Source organism: Myotis myotis, unplaced genomic scaffold (assembly GCF_014108235.1).
Source record: "Myotis myotis isolate mMyoMyo1 unplaced genomic scaffold, mMyoMyo1.p scaffold_m19_p_5, whole genome shotgun sequence".
Lineage (NCBI taxonomy): Eukaryota > Metazoa > Chordata > Mammalia > Chiroptera > Vespertilionidae > Myotis > Myotis myotis.
Genome location: NW_023416357.1, coordinates 93,549,558 through 93,567,915, shown reverse-complemented (window position 1 = coordinate 93,567,915; position 18,358 = coordinate 93,549,558). Strand labels below are relative to the sequence as shown.

Below are 18,358 nucleotides of genomic sequence, written 5' to 3'. Positions count from 1 at the left end.
GCAAATGGTTTCTCCTCCCTCCTCCCTGGGTTTTAGGACCGGCCTGGGGCAGAATGGACTTGTGGCTGGTTGTGAGGAAGGAGCCTGGATTTGAGCGCTGGCCAGAGCTCAGTTCCCTGTGTGGCACGTGCTGGACAAGCCTATAGTGTGTGTGCTGGGGTGGCACTTCCTCCTCCTTGAGGGGTGCTGTGTAGGTGGCATCAGTGAGCACCCTCCTCGTGCCTGGTGATCATTCACAACACCTGGTTCCTGTCTCGCGAGCTTTTATGCAGGGAGGCCCACAGGTTTCAGGTTAGTGGCCTCAGTGCTCAATTGGCCTCTATCTCGTACCCTGATCCTACGGGCTTCATGGCGGTTTGGAGTCTCGCTGTGAGGAATCACTGTGAGCATTCAGTGTGGCCCAGGCTTTGTGACTCTCAACATAGGGAATACCCAAACTGCAGGTTCCTGTTGAAGAAGGGAGACCTGCTGCCTGGCTGGGGATGTCCGTCAGCCCCTCGCTGGGCACCTCCAGCTGGAGGAGATGGGTGATGGAGCACCCGTTCCTGTCGCTCCTCCCTGCTGGCCCCTGGGGACCACAGTGAAAGCAGGACAGCCTTTCTCCGTGGCTCTGTAAGTTTTGGGAACGGGGATGCAGCATGAGAGAGGGGGGTTGTTCTTTGGGACTGCATTTGAGACTCCCGCTGAGTCAGGGTGGACCATTTCTGCCAGGAACAGGATTTCAGCCTGTTTACTCCGGGCCATGTTTTCCCTTCCTCACGTCTGTCGGGAAGGGGGCCAAAAGGAAGTTGGCTGCACACGGGAGGTGGCTGTGTCTTCGTGCTCCCCTTGGGAGATTTGATGTGGGGTGGTTTTCTCCTGGGTGGGAGCATGAATTGGAGGGAGGGAGTGATTGACCTTCCAGTTCCTAGGGGTGCCTGGTGCTAGTCCAGTGGTTCTCAACCTTGGCTGCACATTAGAACCACCTGGGAATCTTTTTAAAATCCTGATTTCTGGGCCTCATCCTCCGGAAATTGTTTCTTTGTTACTAATGTTGTGGCCTCACCCCATAACAAAGAAACAGAATTTCCGGAGGATGAGGCCCAGAAATCAGGATTTTAAAAAGATTCCCAGGTGGTTCTAATGTGCAGCCAAGGTTGAGAACCACTGTGCTAATCATTCTTTCTCATTTAATCCCATAACAGCCATAGGAGGTGAATATTGATTTCTCCATTTTACTGTGAGGAAACAGGTTCAGAGAGGTTAAATCATTTGCCTGAAGTAAGGAGCTGATAATTGACAGAGCCAGGTGTATAAAACCTAAGCCCGCCTGACCAGCAAGGTGGGGTTTTTGTCTGTGCTGTGCTGCCTTCCAGGGAAATGAGTGAATATTGAGGAACAACCGTGCGTGAGATTGTCCCACCCTTTCCAGTACTTTATCTCATTTAGTCCCCAGGGCCACTGTGTGGTATAAGTAGTTTGGTCTCTGTTGTAACAGGTGGGGACTCCAGAGCTTGGAGAGGACAGGTAACTTGGTTCTCAGTGAGATTTGGGTTCAGTGTGGGGGTGGTCTCAGGGCTTCAGAGGCAAAGAGGTGGGCCTGAGATGGGTGGAGGTGGTAAGTCAGCGAGGAATGCTTTCAGCTGCAAGTAATCAGAAACCCAATTAACAGCAACAAAGTATTTATGCAGGCACATCTCGGTTCACTGCTCTTCACAGATTTTCTTTATATAAATTGAAGGCAAGACCCTCCACCAGCAAACGCATTACGACTAGCTTTATTGCATTACTTTATTAGTTTATTGAGGTGGTCTGGAACCAAACCTGCAGTATCTCTGAGATATGCCTGTATTTCTATCTAACAGGGAGTCTGGAGGTAGTTGGTTGCTGGCATGGTTTAGCAGCTCAGTGCCACTGAGGATTCAGGCTCTTTCTGACCCAACTTCTGTAATTATTGGCATTCATCCTAATGCTTGTTGCCTCATGTTTGCAAGATGGTTGCTGCTGTATTGGATACTATATCCACTTCAGGCAGGAAGCAAAGGAGAGGGGGAGCACCTGCTTTCTCTTCTCTTTATCAGGAAAATAAAAGCCTTCCCAGAAGACCACGTAGCGCAGTGGTTCTCAACCTTGGCTGCACATTAGAATCACCTGGGAATCTTTAAAATCCTGATTTCTGGGCCTCATCCTCCGGAAATTCTGTTTCTTTGTTATGGGGTGAGGCCACAACATTAGTAACAAAGAAACAATTTCCGGAGGATGAGGCCCAGAAATCAGGATTTTAAAAAGATTCCCAGGTGATTCTAATGTGCAGCCAAGGTTGAGAACCACTCATATAACAGACTTCCCTTTACATCTCAGTGAGCAGAACCGAGTCACATGGCCCCTCGAGCTGCAAGGAAAACTGGAAAGTGAGTTTCTGGCTTCCCAGCCTGTAAGGTGGAAGGCAGCAAAGGAGAGTGGTTGGGAGTGGCTTTGGCATAGCCGCCCAATAGGCAGCTTAGTGTAGTGTGACAGAGATTGTTCAGGGTGAACAGTGCAGGTGGCAGCTGGCAGGTCCATAATGCTGGGATGCGGTAGAGAGGAGCTTTAGACAATAGGAAAGCACAGAGAGGCAGGTCTTCATGAGGCTGCTGGAGAAAAGCAAGATCACCGAAGAGAGAGAGTTCAGGTTTAATAGTGTGGGGGCCACTCACTCTCCCGAGCCCACGCTTCCTGCTTCGGTTCCTCTGGGAGAGATGCGAGGGAACGCCCGGTGAAGGTCTGGGACGTGCCCAGCATGGCAGGTGTCCAGTGTGCATTCTTTCTCCTGGGGCTTCCACAGCCACGCCCACCCCGTGGTCACCATTCCCAGGGCTCTGCCAGCAGGGGGTGCACACGGGGCCTGAAGAGCTTCGCAAGGGTTACGAGCTCTGTGACTTTGCTGAAAACTGGGACTCCATGGAGTTTATTGTTCCTCCCTGCCTTTTGGAGCTTCTTGCACCAGATTAGGGGTGGTAACAGAAAGTTCTTGGTGAGGAGGCAACTCGGTGTATTTTGGCCCTTGGGTTGCTGAAGCCATCTGTACTCAGGTACTGATTAAGCCCAGTTAGGGATGACTTGTTAGCTTTCCCTTCACCACCCATGAGGGTCTCAGAACTCGTCCTCGGAGTTCAGAGCCTCTGATGGCCAGGTGGGGGGACTGAGAAGGGTGCCCTCTACTGCTGGTCCATAGTGAGTGCCAGTCATAAGGCAGTGGCGCCTCTTTAGAGTTGGAACTGGACTCAGAAAGCAGCAGCTCTCCACCCTGTCTGGTGAAGCATCTTGAACTAAGAACAAAGGTGGTAGCAGAAGGTTCTTGGTGAAGAGGCAGCTCAGTGTTTATTGGTCCCTGGGCTGCTGAAGACACACCTTTGTGCTGGGCATCGGAGGGAAATTCAGAGGTGATGGGTTGAATCCTGCTCACACGGAACTCTCCAGTTAGTAGGGAAGGTTGTAAAAGCTAAAGCTGAGCTCCTCCGGCCGCTAAGGGGGAAGAATCGGCTTCATCCTGCAGAGCCAGGAAGGCTTCCTTTGGGAGAGTGTCTGACCTGTGTTTTAAAGGTAAATAAAGTAGGAGTGTTAAATCCATGAATGTGAAAGGCACTGATTGTCCAGTTTCCAATTACACACTCTTCCTCCAATATGGCTGGCGTAATGCAAAGAGCTGAGGTCCGAGAAAACCTCTGTGTATTGCTTGCCAATTCCAAAGAAATAACCCGGAAGGAGTGGCTGTTAAAGACAGGGGTTTATTAGGATCTATGTGTGCACTGGGGTGGGGTGTGTGTGTGTGTGTGTGTGTGTGTGTGAAGTTTTCTGAAACAGAGGCTTTCTCAGTACAGAAAACAAAGCAAGCAAGGCATGCAGGAAAGACATGCTGTAGAGCAGCGGCTGCCAACCTTTCGGACCTCACGGACCACCAGTAGTCTGCGGACCACCAGTTGGCGACCACTGCTCTAGGACAAGCTGTGTGAGGTCAAAACCCAAGCTATAGGCAGTCTGGGCTCACATTGAGAAAAGTTTTTATTTAGCTGTTCCTTCCTTCCTCCCTTCCTTCCTTCCTTCCTTCCTTCCTTCCTTCCTTCCTTCCTTCCTTCCTTCCTTCCTTCCTTCCTCCCTCCCTCCCTCCCTCCCTCCCTCCCTCCCTCCCTCCCTCCCTGTCTTTCTTTCTTTCTTTCTTTCTTTCTTTCTTTCTTCTTCTTTTTTTAATAGTAAAAGCTGAAATTTATTGAGAAACAAGCACAGACTCCCACAAGGGGAAGGGAAAGAGTCCCCTGTTGAGCTGTTTCTTGATCAAAGAGCTGGCCAGGCTCCCAAGGTCTCAGTTCTCTAACAGGTGCCGTCATCATATTCCCACAGGGTGGGAGGGGGAGGGGGAGCTTGGGAAGGGGCCCTTCTCACACACCACACAGCTGGGCCTGAATATCCTATTCTTAGCTGAGGAATTGCCATTACCTGTGCTGGGGGGGCAGTTTGATGACCCGGCTCCTTCCTGCTGGGTGAAGGGAACCCTCCTGTTTTCCGTCTGAGGTTAGATATCGTCTCTGTTCTCAATAGTCAGGGAACTTGGAGGGGGTCCTTGTGGCACTAGCGGCAGGGATGGAAAACTCCATGCTCAGGAACAGGGTGGTGGGCTCAGTGTCAGGAGAGCCAAGCGATTTTCATTGCCTCCTGGCCATGTGTGTTCTGGTGTCTCTTGATTGTCATTCCACCTTTCTGGGCCTCACTTGCCTTGACTATAGACTCAGGAGCATCATTCTGTGTCTCTTCCCTGATGGTCGTGACTGAGTAGGTGACTGGAGGGGTGATTGCTTAGCCAGGCATTAGCATTGCATCCTTCATCTACGAGCACCTCATGACCTCTCTCCCCTCGAATCACCTCCATCATGTTGGTGGTAGACGGTAGGTGCCATCATGCCCATTGTGGGGGTGGGAAACAGAACCAGAGAGGGCAGGCAGCATACACATGGCTGCACAGGAGGTAAATAGCAGAGCAGGGACTAGAACCCATGCTCTGTGTATCAGATTTCAAAGCATCAAGGTGTAGCACAGGAGAGCGTAGAGTTGGTGCTGCTCAGCCTGGTGTGAGATCTGCCTGTGTTCTCCCAGTGGCTGTGTGCTTCCAATTAATTGCAGATTATGTGTGTGGATCTGTCTGTTTGAGAATTGCCCATACATATGATATCACAGCCTGAGGGTGGAAGGCAGCTGTGCAGCTGATGTCCTAATTATTTATGGGTATTTCACATGCAATTAATCTCCCTTGCCATCCGTTAACCCCGCTACCCTGCTGTGCGTGAGGCCAATCGCAGCAGATGTTGGTGGCACAGCCCTCGGGACCATGGCGGACCTGGGGCTTTAGGCAGGTCACGGTCATGTTTCTGCTGGTGTCCAGCCAGTGGATAGGTGCAGATGACGGGACGCCTAATATGCCACATTTGCTTGCAGGAGCCAGAAGCTAGAAAGGCTCATTTGCTACTCCTGATGAGTCACAGCATCTCAGAGCTAGAAGGATCCTAGACAATCAGCTTGTCTAACCTCCTGTTTTACAGACTAAACACCTGAGACCCAAAGTGTGTGTGAAACGCTTAAAGCACCTTGCCAGTTAGCAGCTGAGCCAGCCAAGGACCTGGAGTCCTTATTGGTTACTTACCCTTACATCACACATCTTTGTGTATAATGTTATTTTCTCATCCTGTGTGAGCCCCACCTTGCTGGGCACGTTGACTCCAGTGCCAGCTCAGCGTGGGTCCCAAGTCGCAGCATAGGAGAGATGCCTCATTTGGTTGCAGGTGACAGGAACCCACTTAAGTAAAATAAGAGAGTGTTATCACTCTCAGACCTCCAGCATCCAGGGGCTCCTTTGCATTTAGGCAGCACTGGGTCCCCAGGATCAGTGGTCTCTGGGTTTCCCTCCTGAGGGGTCAGTTAGTAGAGGTGTGACAAGGAGAAGCTGGGTGAAAGCATGTCCTTGACCTGTGGCCAAGCTGACTCTGCCTGGATCCTGCTTAGGCTTTGTCTCTTGAGCATGTGATTTTTGAGATAATGTGCAGAGCCGGCATGAAACTCTGGCAGCCTCTTTCTCAGATCCCACCATGGGGTCAGGGAGACAGTATCATATGGGTATTATGGTTGTGGGTCTCAGTGCCAAATGGCCTGTGTTCTGGTGTCTGTTTCCTTATCTATAAAATGGGTTTGATTCCAGCACCTCCTTCATGGGGTGGTTTGGAGGGCTTAATGAGAAAATTTATGCACAGATCTTCACCCAGTGTCTGGACATGGCATATGCCTGCTGGCAGCTGTTATTAGGAAAGTCATTTAAACTTCTCAGTTTTTCCACCTGCAAAAGGGGGAGGGAACACCACCACTTCCATGAAGTAAGGAACTCATTGCTTTCTTTAATATAGCCAAGCCCAGACCTATCTTTCAAGGTTGACAGTGGGTGAAAAATTGTCACGTGTATCAGGGCAGCTAGAGCCCAAGGCCCTCTCTCTTCTCTCTCCATCTGCTTTTCCCTTTTGGCGTGTTCCCCAGTCACAATGAAACCCCAAATCTCCTCTGGGGGCACTGTGTCCCCTCTAATGCTCGAGCTGTGACATGGATTCTCTGCTCCTCATGAACACATCTGTGACCAGACTGGAGCAGCTGATAAAGCTTGTCTGAATGTTGGGGTACACGTATCAGTCATCTTTCTCCCAGGGGGAAAACACCTGCAGACTTCCCCAGAGAAGCCAGTGTGGTAGATCAGGACCAAGGACAGAGGCCTCCTCCTCTGAGTGATCTCAGAACATAGCCTTTGTCCTTGCTTCCTGCTGTGTGACCCTGAGCAGATGATTTAACCTCTGAGCTGTAAATTGGTTGTCTGTAAAACAGGAATAGTGACAGCATGTACCTTGGGGTTATGGTAGGATTGATAACAGCATATGAGAGATGCTGTTATTAGGCTTTGAGGCAGGCCTGGCCCACAGTAGGAGATTTTGAGTGCTTGCTGCTGCTGTGCTGAGCCATCTTCAGCTCGGGGTCACCTGCCACTGTGCTTCTCAACCTTGCTTGAATCAGCTGAGCAGCTTTACACAAAAACACTGGTGCCCGATCCCACCTGGACATTGAGTTAGCTTGTGGTTTTAACGTGCAGCCCCGCCTGGCCCTACTGGTGTCTGGGCCATCGCTCTCTCCTCATGTGGTGCTGCCTTACTCTGTCCGGGCTGTGCCAGGTCCAGGCCCTGGGGAGGGAGATTGGGAAGAGAGTCTTTCTTTTTGCCCGGGGCTGTAAGCCAGGAAAGTTGCCTCCTTCAGCGTAGGTCACTCTCTGTAGTCTAGCACCGGGCAGTGAAACCCCAGGCAGCGGTGGGGCCCACCCCTCTCCCTTTTCTTACTGGTCAGAGAAGTCCGTGCTTTCTCCCTCGAAGCAGCCTCTGAAACTGTCTATTTTTATTCTTTTGGAGATATCTCTTTAAGCTAAATGATGTGTTGATGCCTTTCATTTAAATAACTTTAGAGAATAAATGTAGAGACTCTTAGACATAAAATATGTGGAACTGTCTGAAATTGAGAGATTCCCTCCCAGCCCGAGTTACTCCTAGTAACCTGATGACTTCACACATCCAGGTCTTTTCTAGGCGTTTCTGAGGGGGACAGAGCAGGGGTGCTTGATCCTTTTAGTCCCCGAGTGAATCACTTTGAGGTTCCTGGGCAGCTGCTCTGGGGTGTCTAGCTCCCCCTTCTCCCCTCTCCTGGAGGTCTCCGCTTCCATTACAGCCTTTCAGGCCCTTTCCAACTCTGTGCTTTTGACGTTCTCTGATGTGGGGAAGAAAGCTGATTTTAAAAATGACTGTGCATGTGTGTGCTACTATCTTGACATTTTCAAGCTGATGGGTGGTCAGGAACTCAGACTTTAGGGCACTGGGGTCTCGAAGTGGTGGCCCAGCACCATGATCTGTTGTGCCTGCCTGGTAAGAACTTTAGTTAATACCTTTTAAAATTGGTTTGTCTGAAAACATGGATTCTGGCTTGTCTTGGCAAGTGAGAGGTGGGGGCAGCCTAGCTGCATCCCTGTGTGGGACAGTGGACGGAGGCAGGGACTGCTGCCTTAGCAGGGCACATCCTCCCTCTTCCCACTGCCCCACAACCCTTCGAGGACTGCAGTGCATCACTGTCATTACTTCTGTGGCCCTGTTTGAATTTGCTTTTGGGGTACCTGCCTGAAGGTTTGTACTGCAAGTCACTATGAACACTGTGTGCATGTGTGTGCGTGCGTGTGCGTGCGTGTGTGTGCGTGCGTGCGTGCGTGTGCGTGCGTGTGTGAGAGAGAGCAAGAGAACCCAAATCACACATATGGAAAAGCTGATAAAAATCTAGAACTTTACAAGCTTGTTTTCTTCTGTCCCTTGTGGCTTTCTTAGAGTTCTCAGTCTGTTCCTTCCCATGGGTTTTTCAAACCCTTTCTTCTCCTTTCCAGGTCATGTTGAAACAGTAGTTTTAAAGCTGAGGGGTGGGCCAGGGGAGCAGATGGAATCAGATTGCTGGTTTCCCAAGAGGACAGAGAAGGGTTGGGAGAGTGCTGGAGGCCATGCTGGAAGCTGGTGTGGCCTCCTTTGCGGGGGACAGCTAGGCCTGGTGCTGTGAAGGTTGGGACAGGCTTTGGAGGGAGCCTGACCAGGTGGGTCCTTGCCCCTGCCACCTCCTGGCTGTGTGGGGTGGGGAGTCACTCCCTGCCTCTGGGCCTCTGTTTCCCCGTTCATATGAGCACAGTGATTCTTGTTTCTCAAGGAATCTTGTGAGAATTAAATGAGACTGTGTATTCAGATTGCCTCTGCCTGGTGGGGCGTATAGAAAACAACCGAAGCCTGGAGCTCTGGCCACCCAAGCTCTGGGGACATGTCTCTGGGCACTTTTTTTTTTCATCCTAACACATTGCAAAGTCGAAATCCTGGGGGGACAGGGTGTTGAGGGGAGGCAAGAGAGAGAAACAACAGAAAGCTAGAATGGCCCAAGATTGGTTTTAAAAGTTACCCTTAGAGCTCAATATAGATTATCCTTTCTCTTGGAGATAAAAGGAAAGAGATTGGGTAGATAGAAAAAGAAAAAAGCAGTCTGTTAAGTTTGAAAAATGATGGCCTAGGTTAAGTATATACCCACAGAAGAATGCTTTTATTTCCGTGCATGTGCCCTCCTGAGCTCTCCCTTTAACTGTAACTGAGGATGGGCCCCAGGGGAATGTTTGTAAAGGCTCTTTTGAGGTCTTTGGAAAGCGATGCTATATAAAGCCAAAGAATTATTACCCAGTTCTATGTATATAACAGAGAGAGAGAGAGAGCTTGCATACTTCCAGATGTACGCATCTCCCCCTCATTCTCATCCAGTCCTCCTTCCTATTTAATTTGGAAAAGGAAGTTGAGATCAGTTTACCTGAAGATAATTTGCCCTCCCTCTCCCCAGGGCCTTTAATGGCCAAAGGTGGGAAGGCTCAACTTAATATAGTACTTAATATAGCAGCCTCTGACGCCCATGGTCATTGCGTGAATGGGTGAAGGTTATCTGTTGCAAGTGCCTGTGTTGTGTTTGGGTCCCTGGGGGCGGAGCTTGGTCCCTGGTCTGCCGACCCGTTTGAAATCAGGGATTCACCGTTGATTCACATGGTGGGTGCCGAGTAGGAGGGGAATGGTGTGGCAGGCTTGTCCAGTTTTAGGTCATGGTAATGCTTTCTGCCCCCTCCCTTCCATGTGTATCTATTCCCAGACACAGACTGGAAACAAGCTCCGTTTGAGTCTGACTCCCTGTCACCGGGACAGGAAATTACAGCTGTGAACCCGGTGGTTAGCATTCTCTGGTGCGGCCTTGGACTTACTATTAAGCGCAGCTGACATTCTGCCCAGCCCATCTCATGCTCAGTTCCTGCCGACGAGGGGCACATTTTCCCAGTGGGTGCCAGTCATTCACTCGTTTGTTAGTTCACTTGTTCACCCAGGCTTGACTCCTCTCCTGTGCACTCTGTCTTCTCAAGGAACTCATAGGTGTGGGGGTGGGGCTTCGGTTGCCAGGCCTGCAGAGGAACCGGTATATACATGGTGGGTGGGAGCTTGGGCAAAGTGGGGTCCAGTGAGCTCTCCTGGGCTTGTTCTGCTGTGAGGACACGGTCTCACTCACGAGGGCAGAGAGTGTCGACGGGCTCCCAGGTGCCTGGGGGGAGTCTGGTGGAAGCCAGGATGGCTAGTCGCCTGCTAGTCCTGTGGTCACATGGTCTCAAGTGTCACCCTCAGAGAGCTGTTTTGGCTATATTTGTGCCAAAAGAAACCAAGTCAGCCAAAGGCTAGTTTACCTAATCGACAGGGGTGCTTTTCAGAGTCTGGGTGCCTCGGTGCTGTTGCCCCAGGGTCAGGCCCATGTTTGACATTTAAGACGCCAGCCAGGCACTTTCTCTGCCAGGTGGGCTCCCCTGAGAGGTTTCACCAACTACTGTCTTTGCTGGGCTTCTGCCCTGTGCCTGCTCCTCATTTGTCGCTGCCTCTGCGTTTGGTGATAGAAGAGCCCTGGCAAACTGTCCTCGGCCTGCCTTTCAGCAGGTGGATTTTGGTGGAGTGATGTGAACTGTGCTCTTGGGCGAGATGCACCAGCCCCCACCCTCCTCCATCTCTAGCATAGACTTGGCCCATCCCAAACTTCTAGAAGACTCTATATCAGTGGTTCTCAACCTTCCTAATGCCGTGACCCTTTAATACAGTTCCTCAGGTTGTGGTGACCCCCAATTTCATTGTTACAAATTGAACAAAATTAAAGCATAGTGATTAATCACAAAGACAATATGTAATTATATATGTGTTTTCCGATGGTCTTAGGCAACCCCTGTGAAAGGGTCGTTTGACCCCCAAAGGGGTCACGACCCACAGGTTGAGAACCGCTGCTCTATATGGTTGGTTTAGTTTGACTCATCTAACCCCTCTGGGTCCCACTTGCTGCAGCAGGGGGAAGGTGGGAATTAGAGGTTGCTGGGGACAGAGGAGGGGCATGAATAAGACAGGACAGGCCTGCTGGCTCCCATATCTGCCACAGCCAGTGGGCCAAGGTGTCACAGAAGTGATCCCGACCTGAAACTTGAAGGAGGCTCCAAGTAGGGGAGGCAGCCAGGCCTCCTACATGCTGGGAACAGCCTGTGCAAAGGCACAAAAGAGGGGGAGCGGGGTTGATGGGGTGGGAGACTAGCGGGAGGAGCGGAGGAGACAGCGGGGCGGAGCCAGTGGAGGGCTGTGGTGCACATGGGCTGGAGCTCTGGTGTCCGCAGGGTGAGCCCTGGGTGTAGGTGCAGCGCCTCTGGAGGAGGAAGATCCAGGCAAGAAGGCTGAGCAGGGCAGCCAGAGGGACCAGAGGCAGGGCTGAGGGGTCTTGGGAGAGGTGTGGAGGGATCCACAGTGCCTGGGCAGCAGCTGCTCAACTGCCAATTCCCTGTCTATTAAAGCCTGGTCTACAGTCTCCTGTTGGCAGCTAGCCAGTGGTCCTGCCCAGTGGCCCTGCCATTGGCCGAATGTCTGGCAGGCCCAGGGCCTCCCCACAGAGAGCCACCCCCCTGAACTGGAGAGGGACAGCAGTGTGTGTGGGGCTCAGGGGGGTAAGAGCTTCTGGATGTTCCCCTAAGACAGGCTGGTAAACCCTTCCTGTAAAGGCCTGATGGGAAATATTTTAGGCAGTGCAGGCCCCTCGCTCTTTGTTACCACAGCTCAGCTTTGCATTGTGGCATGAGAGCAGCCACAGACAACTGAAAACGTGGCTGTCTTCGGGAAACTGCTGCCGACCCCTCCCTGTCCCACGTGGTCGGCAATATTAGCACCATATTTTCAGCTGAGGGAACTGAGAAGCAAAGAGATGGCCATTTGCCCAGGTCGTCAAGGTGAGACGTGGGAGGTCTGGGATTTGATTAGAAAACCTGTTTGCTGCCCTGATGTTATTTTTGTTAGGTTGGCCCTTGATGTGCAGAAGTTATTTCCTTAATGGACTTGTTCTTTGCTTTGTGGTAAGAAAGGCCTCTGCTGCCCCAAGATGGGATCAGTGTTTGTCCACATAGTCCTAGAGCTTTAATTGCTGCTTTTCACATATTTAAATTACTCTGTTTGAATTTATTTTGATACATAGCAGAAGCAGAGATTTAAGTCTTGTTTCTTGCTCCCAAAATGGTTTCTTGCCCTGGCAACATTTATGGAGGAATCCATCTTTCCCACAGGGATTTGAAATGCTGCTCTTTATCCCTTATCGACTGCTTACAGTTAAAATTAACATTATCCTGTGGCCTTGACCAGATTGGCTGTTCGGTTCACTGAGGCCAAGTCAGGAATGGAATTTGAGATGGGTGGTCCTTTGCACTTCAACCTGGGAGGCTGCCATGCAGCAGCCCTGCTCTGCTGTCACTTGCAGTGTGTGCTGTGGCAGGTAATGAAGAGGAAGGAAATCACAGTGATAGACTAAACAGATAATGGGATGTATGGTGCTGGGACGAGAGAAAATTACAAGTTAGGCAGGGCCTCTGCCAGTGAGTGTCGCCGGCTTGGAGAAATATATTTATGTAATATAAGGAGATCAACCCAAACGTCACCTCCTGGCTCTACAGCAAAGTGAATGCATATAAAGTTAAAGTCTATTGAAACTGTGTGGGTTTTTTGGGTGGGGGAATACCAGGTCTTGAACCATTTCCTTTCCCCGCATTACCACCAGTGTCCAAAGGCTGCGTGGGGGAAGGCAGAAGGGGTAGTCGTCTGACTGCCTTATTCCTGTGATGTCCCCCCTCCCTCTAAGATTCCTAGTATCAGAATATTGTTTTATTTGTGTCCTCAGTCATGTTGATGTTGAAGCAAATACAGGTCCGTGGTCATGGAGGCTGGAAATGCACAGCGTGGAAGGGAAGGGTTCTACCAGCATGATGGTGTGGATTGGGTCAGTGTTGGTCATTGCTATTTCTGTGGCTTCTGTGGTTCAGTGCCATAAATTTCTTAGGTGTATATAAAGCATTAAATGAGATAGTGCCAGTAGGGGCTTTGAACGGAGCTATACTAGTACTTGTATAAGGGTTCAGATTTTAGCTAAAAGGTAGTAACCAACAATCCATACCTTTTTTCTAAAGAGGATTTGAAGCAGCATATTAAAACAGATAAGAAGGAAATTGAGGCCAGTGGTAGGCGAATTGACACAAGTGGACATACAGGCTGGAGAAGATCAGAGCGGGGTCAGGGCACATCCTGGTTGGCACATGGCTGAGTACACTCACTAGATGCATAATTTTCTCTGTGAGCTTCCTAGTAGCCAATCCCAAGTGGGAAACAGTTTATAGGGCTTCTTGGGGGGGGGGACCCCAAATAACTCCAGGAGAAATGAGAAGCTCCTGGACTTGAGATCCGAGTGGCACAGTGAATGATGTCTTGAATGTGTGGATGGCAGTGACAACAGTTGTTTTATGTAGGTAGGAAACTTGGGTGGTTATTTAATATAAAGACTTGGTTTCCTATGGGTGAATACTTCCTATGTAGAAGCTAGCCAGGAGAGGAGCTCCTGTAAGTGATTATGGACTGTGTATTGGGACTCCTTCCCCGCCCCCCCGCCCCTCCCCAGGGTCGCCTGTATGCTGACTATAGAAAACCAGATATCTTAGTAAACTTGAGGATTTCCATGTCAGTGTGGACCCAAGTGACACTCGGTCTGCTGTCTGATCCGCTGTTGATGGGCAGCTGTAACTGGGAATATGTCATTGTTCAGAACAGATGTGGTCCAGCAGCAGGGACCTTGAAGCACTTAGAAAACCACAAGCCTGCTTTTTCCAGGCGGCTGAGGGTTCACCAAAGAGACAACTCCACACATATTCCATCCTGTCCTTCTGTTTTGTGTGGCTAATGAGAGTGAGCAGCTGAGCCCATTGGATAACTTGAGTTGTATAGGAATTATTTTTGAAAGGGAAAGGGAACTTGTGTAGACAAGTCGCTATAAATAGCCCGTAACCCAGATTGGTGGTTGGTGAGAGGGCAGCGAATAGGAGAGATCCCCGGACTAATGTGGATGTGCTTTCTTCCTAGGTGAACTGCGACAAGCCATCGTGGCCATGATGAACCGGAAGGATGAGCTGGAGGAAGAGAACAGGTATCCTGACCTCCAGGCTCAAGGCAGGGCCTCATCCTTCGACATTCTACCTCCAGGACAGAAAATATCACAGATGAAAAAATTCTGCTTTATTGGCAAAATTGTGACCCTTGATTTTGTATTTCTTTTTTGGTCTGTGAATTACCACTTTTAAAAAAAATGTATATATATATATATATATATATAGAGAGAGAGAGAGAGAGAGAGAGAGAGAGAGAGAGAGAGAGAGAGAAGTCTGAGTGAGCAAGAAATGAAAACCTTACATTCATGGCACTACCTTAGAATAAGCTTAAGATTTGGTAAAGCAATCTTTTTAAAACTAAAAAACAGCCTTATTGAGATAGAATTCACATATCATACAATTCACCCATGTAAAGCGTACAGCTCAATGGTTTTAGTATGTTCACAGCTATATGAATCGCCACTAAAATTTAGACCATTTTCATCATGTAAAAAGAACCCCATGTACCCTCTAACAGTCACCCTCAGACCCAGTGAAGCAACCTTTTGAGTAACCTTTAATTGAGGGCCTGTCTGCCATGTTCCAGGCACTTGGAATACTTGGCTTAAAGTTTTTTCCACTAACAGGTACTTTGGCAAGATGGTACTTGAATTCTTTTGACTTTCTCAAAAGCTCAGGTGCAGACATTGAGAGGGCAAAGGGCTGTCTTTTGTTCCCTGTTGAAACCAGTGCTAGATACTAGGCAGGTATCGTCTGTGTCGCTACCACCTGGCTGCCCGATGGGAGCCTCTTGACTGCCAGCACCTTGTCTAGGCTGCAAGGTGGTCAGGAGAGGGATTTGCCTGCCTCCCTGGGGGTTGGGGTGGGTCTGGTGCCTGTATGTGTGCATGTGCGCGTGTGAGTGTGTGCTCATGTCACTCTCTTATTCTTTACTCAGAGCAGGAATTAAGAGTCCGTGGTGACATATCATCATGATTCTCCTTTTTAAATCTTATTTTGGGCCCTGCTTGACAAGCTTCTCCCTCATCCTTTATGAAAGCATACAAAAGCAAACAAGCATGATTTCTAAAACAAAAGAGAATTTTTAAAAACAGGATCTTTAGACAGCACGATTTCCCTATGAAAACTTTCAACAAAGGGGCTGTAGACATTGCAGGGTTTCTCCTTGCTCCAGCTGGAGCTGTTATGGAAGAAGCCATAGGTTTATGTCTTACCTTGTGAGAAACAGTAATCACTGTGTGTTAATTTCTTCTCCTTCTCCTCCCATGATTTGTGTCAGAGTCCCAGGCCCAGGAGGGGAATTTTCTCACCGGTCTTGGAGAGTGTGGTGAACAGTGGGGGTGGGAGGTCAGACACTTTTGTTTATATTTCGATGTCCTAGGGCAAATGTCGTCTAGATTTTGGAGGGAGATGCATCAGAGTCAGTAAATACTTCCTAGAAATAGCCATTTGAGGTCAGTGAAGTAGACGGTCAGCAGACCCAGGCTTGGCTCACTCCGAGGTGCTAACTTACAGTCATTTCTGGGTGAGCCGCTGTCTAAGACCAAGGATGGCAGATTCACAAGTGCCCGTGTTTTGGAGGATTAACAAACTCCAGACATAAATAAAATATGACACGTGCAAACTCTATAGCTCTATAAACCCTCTATATGCTTGTTTAACCTGGAGGCTGCAGGGGTCAGGGTTAAAGTGTGTTTTGTGAGTAGGAGTGAAAATGAGGATGGACATCTGTCAGGTAATCTGAGCCTGTGCTCTATTTTGATGGCTCAGATTATTTTGGTTTGAACTGGCATCCTTTCCTTTGTTAACTCTCTTCTTCAGGTGGCTGGGACATAGTGGCCTCCGTTGAATGTGCTGCACCTTTGGCTGGGATGTCTGAAGGGGCTTGCCTGAGATTCGCTCAACTCACTGTTTCTCTTGATTTCAGCTGCCCACAGGCTATCCGGACACAGAGCCTAGACCACAGATGGTTCCCCTGGGGTCATCCTAATGATTGAGGCTTTTGAGCAGAGTTTGGTATCTCCTTAAAGGAATTTGTAATGAGATAGACTAGAATTATGGCTTATGCATAGCCTTGTGGAAAATGAATGATTAGGTCTTGACCAAATGTCTGTGTCCTGGGCTCGATGGGCTCTGGGTTCACAGCATCTGAACGGATGGGCCCTCCTCTTTCAGATCACTGCGGAGCCTGCTGGACGGTGAGATGGAGCACTCGGCTGTCCTCCGGCAAGAGGTCGACACCTTGAAGAAGAAGGTGGCTGAGCAGGAGGAGCGGCACGTCATGAAGATCCAGGCCTTGGCAAGGTAGGAGGGCAGAGACACCGGGGGTGGGCCTGGGAGGCTTACTGAAGCGCAAGCACACCTTTACCAACACAGTTTAATTAAAAAGTGTTGTGACCAGTAGCCATAAAATGTATGCATTTGAAATTTTAATATTTTATTGAATACATGTTGAATAATATGTACACACGTGATTCAGAATGCAAAGCGTATAACTGGTTACAGTGTGCAATCTCCAGTGACCACGTTTGCCCAGGGGATGGGCGATGTTACTGTTTCCAGAGCTGTCCATGCATGCGCACGTCTCTGGATGTATGTACCTGCTTTTCATTTCCCTCCCGCCTCCCTTCCTCCTTTCCTCCCTTAATGCACCGTGGTGGCGTGTCTAACACACACTCACTCTACATCATGGAGACGGTTCTGTGTTGTGCACAGGCTGCCATCTTTAGTAACTCATATGTCATTGTCTGACTGCACCAGCATTCATTTGACCAGTATGCCAACAGCCAGCTTTAATGTGGTTTCAAGTCTTTTTTTTTTGTTGTTTCCAGTCTTTTGCTACTTCTAATGCTGCTTCAAGTAACCTTTGTGTTTATTATTTTGCTCCTCCATGACTATATTTGTTGGAAAATTTATGGAAGTAGAATAGCAGGATCAGAGTTCTGTGCTTTTCTCAGGGGAGAGATCCTCAACTTGCCCTCCATGGAGGCTCAGCCAGCTTACGTTCCACAGCAGCAGGGAGAGGGCGTGACTGAGCAGCCCACAGGGCTCGGCTCCAGCCTCTGGGCCTTTGATAGCACTGCAGGTGAAACATGGCGCTGGCGGACTATTTTTCATTTGCATTTCCCTAATTAAGAGTATGGCTGAGCCTGTTCTTATTTAAGAGCCATTTTGTTTTTCTATGACTTTATTTATATCTTATTAAGAAAACTATACAGGGAACCTCCCAAAATCCCAGCTCCCATAAAACCATGCATCTCTACGGAATTTGTTCACATGGAAAGATATTTTTATGGATGTTTTTAACATCTATAGCCTGTCATGCTTAGTTTGCCTCTCTCCCCCACTGAAGCTTCAGGTTAACTGTTCCTGATGTAGCATTTCACTGAATTAATGTCATATTAAATAAGCATTTGCTAGACATTTGAGTGGTTCCAGTTTCCCCCCCCATTTTAGGTAAGATAAACAATTTATTGGTTGTGAATGTAAAACTACTTTAAAATAAGACCAGGAGATAAGTATGTCTTGTGGACATGCGAGGGAGTCGGGAGTTAAGTAAACTTGCAGCAGCAGCATTTATCGTCCCTGTGCTGTCAGGGCGAGTGGCACTAATGTAATTGTTATGTATGTGGAATCGAAAGTTGGCACCCTGGTCCCATATTTAACTTTAATTTGAACTTTTCTCCTTTCTCTACATTTTAAAATGACACCTCAAGAGCATCAGAGACAGTTAAATGACTACGGCAAATGCCTAATTTGGCATTTTGTCAGCTGGGCCACCATTTCATCTGGCCCTGCAGGATTCTGTGGTGGAATGGTGTTTGCTCACAGTACAGGCTGCAGTCTGTAGAGAGTGGTTTTGATTCATCAGAGAAAGGCAGACTTATATTCCCTGCCACTTTGGATTTTGTTCAGAGTCAGCTCCATTGTGTGAAGATGGCAAGTTTCTGGGTGAACTGCTTAACCTTCACAAGTGTGCACTTCCCCATTTATAACTTGGCGAGGCTAAGCTACCCACATGGGAGGACCTCGTGTGGAAGTACATAAGGTTCTGAACACCAGCGAGCTGTTGCGAGCGTATTTTACAGGAAGTGTATGTTAGCCTGTGATAATCCTTAGGAAAATTTTCCCCAGCAATGGAGTAGAAACATTTTTCTTAACTAAGCAGTGTTATGACCTGACGTCTCCTCATTTAAACAATGGGGAGCCAAGAGTTTAAGGTACCTGAAGGTTCACAGTTTGCAGGTAGAAGGAACATTTGTAAAATAGGCAGATACTTCAGGAAAA

The 18,358-nt window shown here is 48.9% G+C and overlaps 1 protein-coding gene across 11 annotated transcripts in view; it reads left to right on the top strand.

Annotated features, from left to right (window-relative positions):
- The window catches only part of SNX29 (sorting nexin 29), a 453,538-nt gene that overhangs the window by 110,567 nt on the left and 324,613 nt on the right, over window positions 1-18,358 (top strand). For all 11 annotated transcript variants that reach the window (XR_004967387.1, XM_036308068.1, XM_036308069.1 and 8 more), the window contains 2 exons: window positions 14,046-14,109; window positions 16,247-16,375. Coding sequence is in view for 10 of the 11 variants with exons in the window: in XM_036308068.1 (XP_036163961.1) it covers window positions 14,046-14,109; window positions 16,247-16,375 (193 nt within the window). In the remaining variant the exon portion in view is untranslated. The remainder of the gene's footprint in view (window positions 1-14,045; window positions 14,110-16,246; window positions 16,376-18,358) is intronic.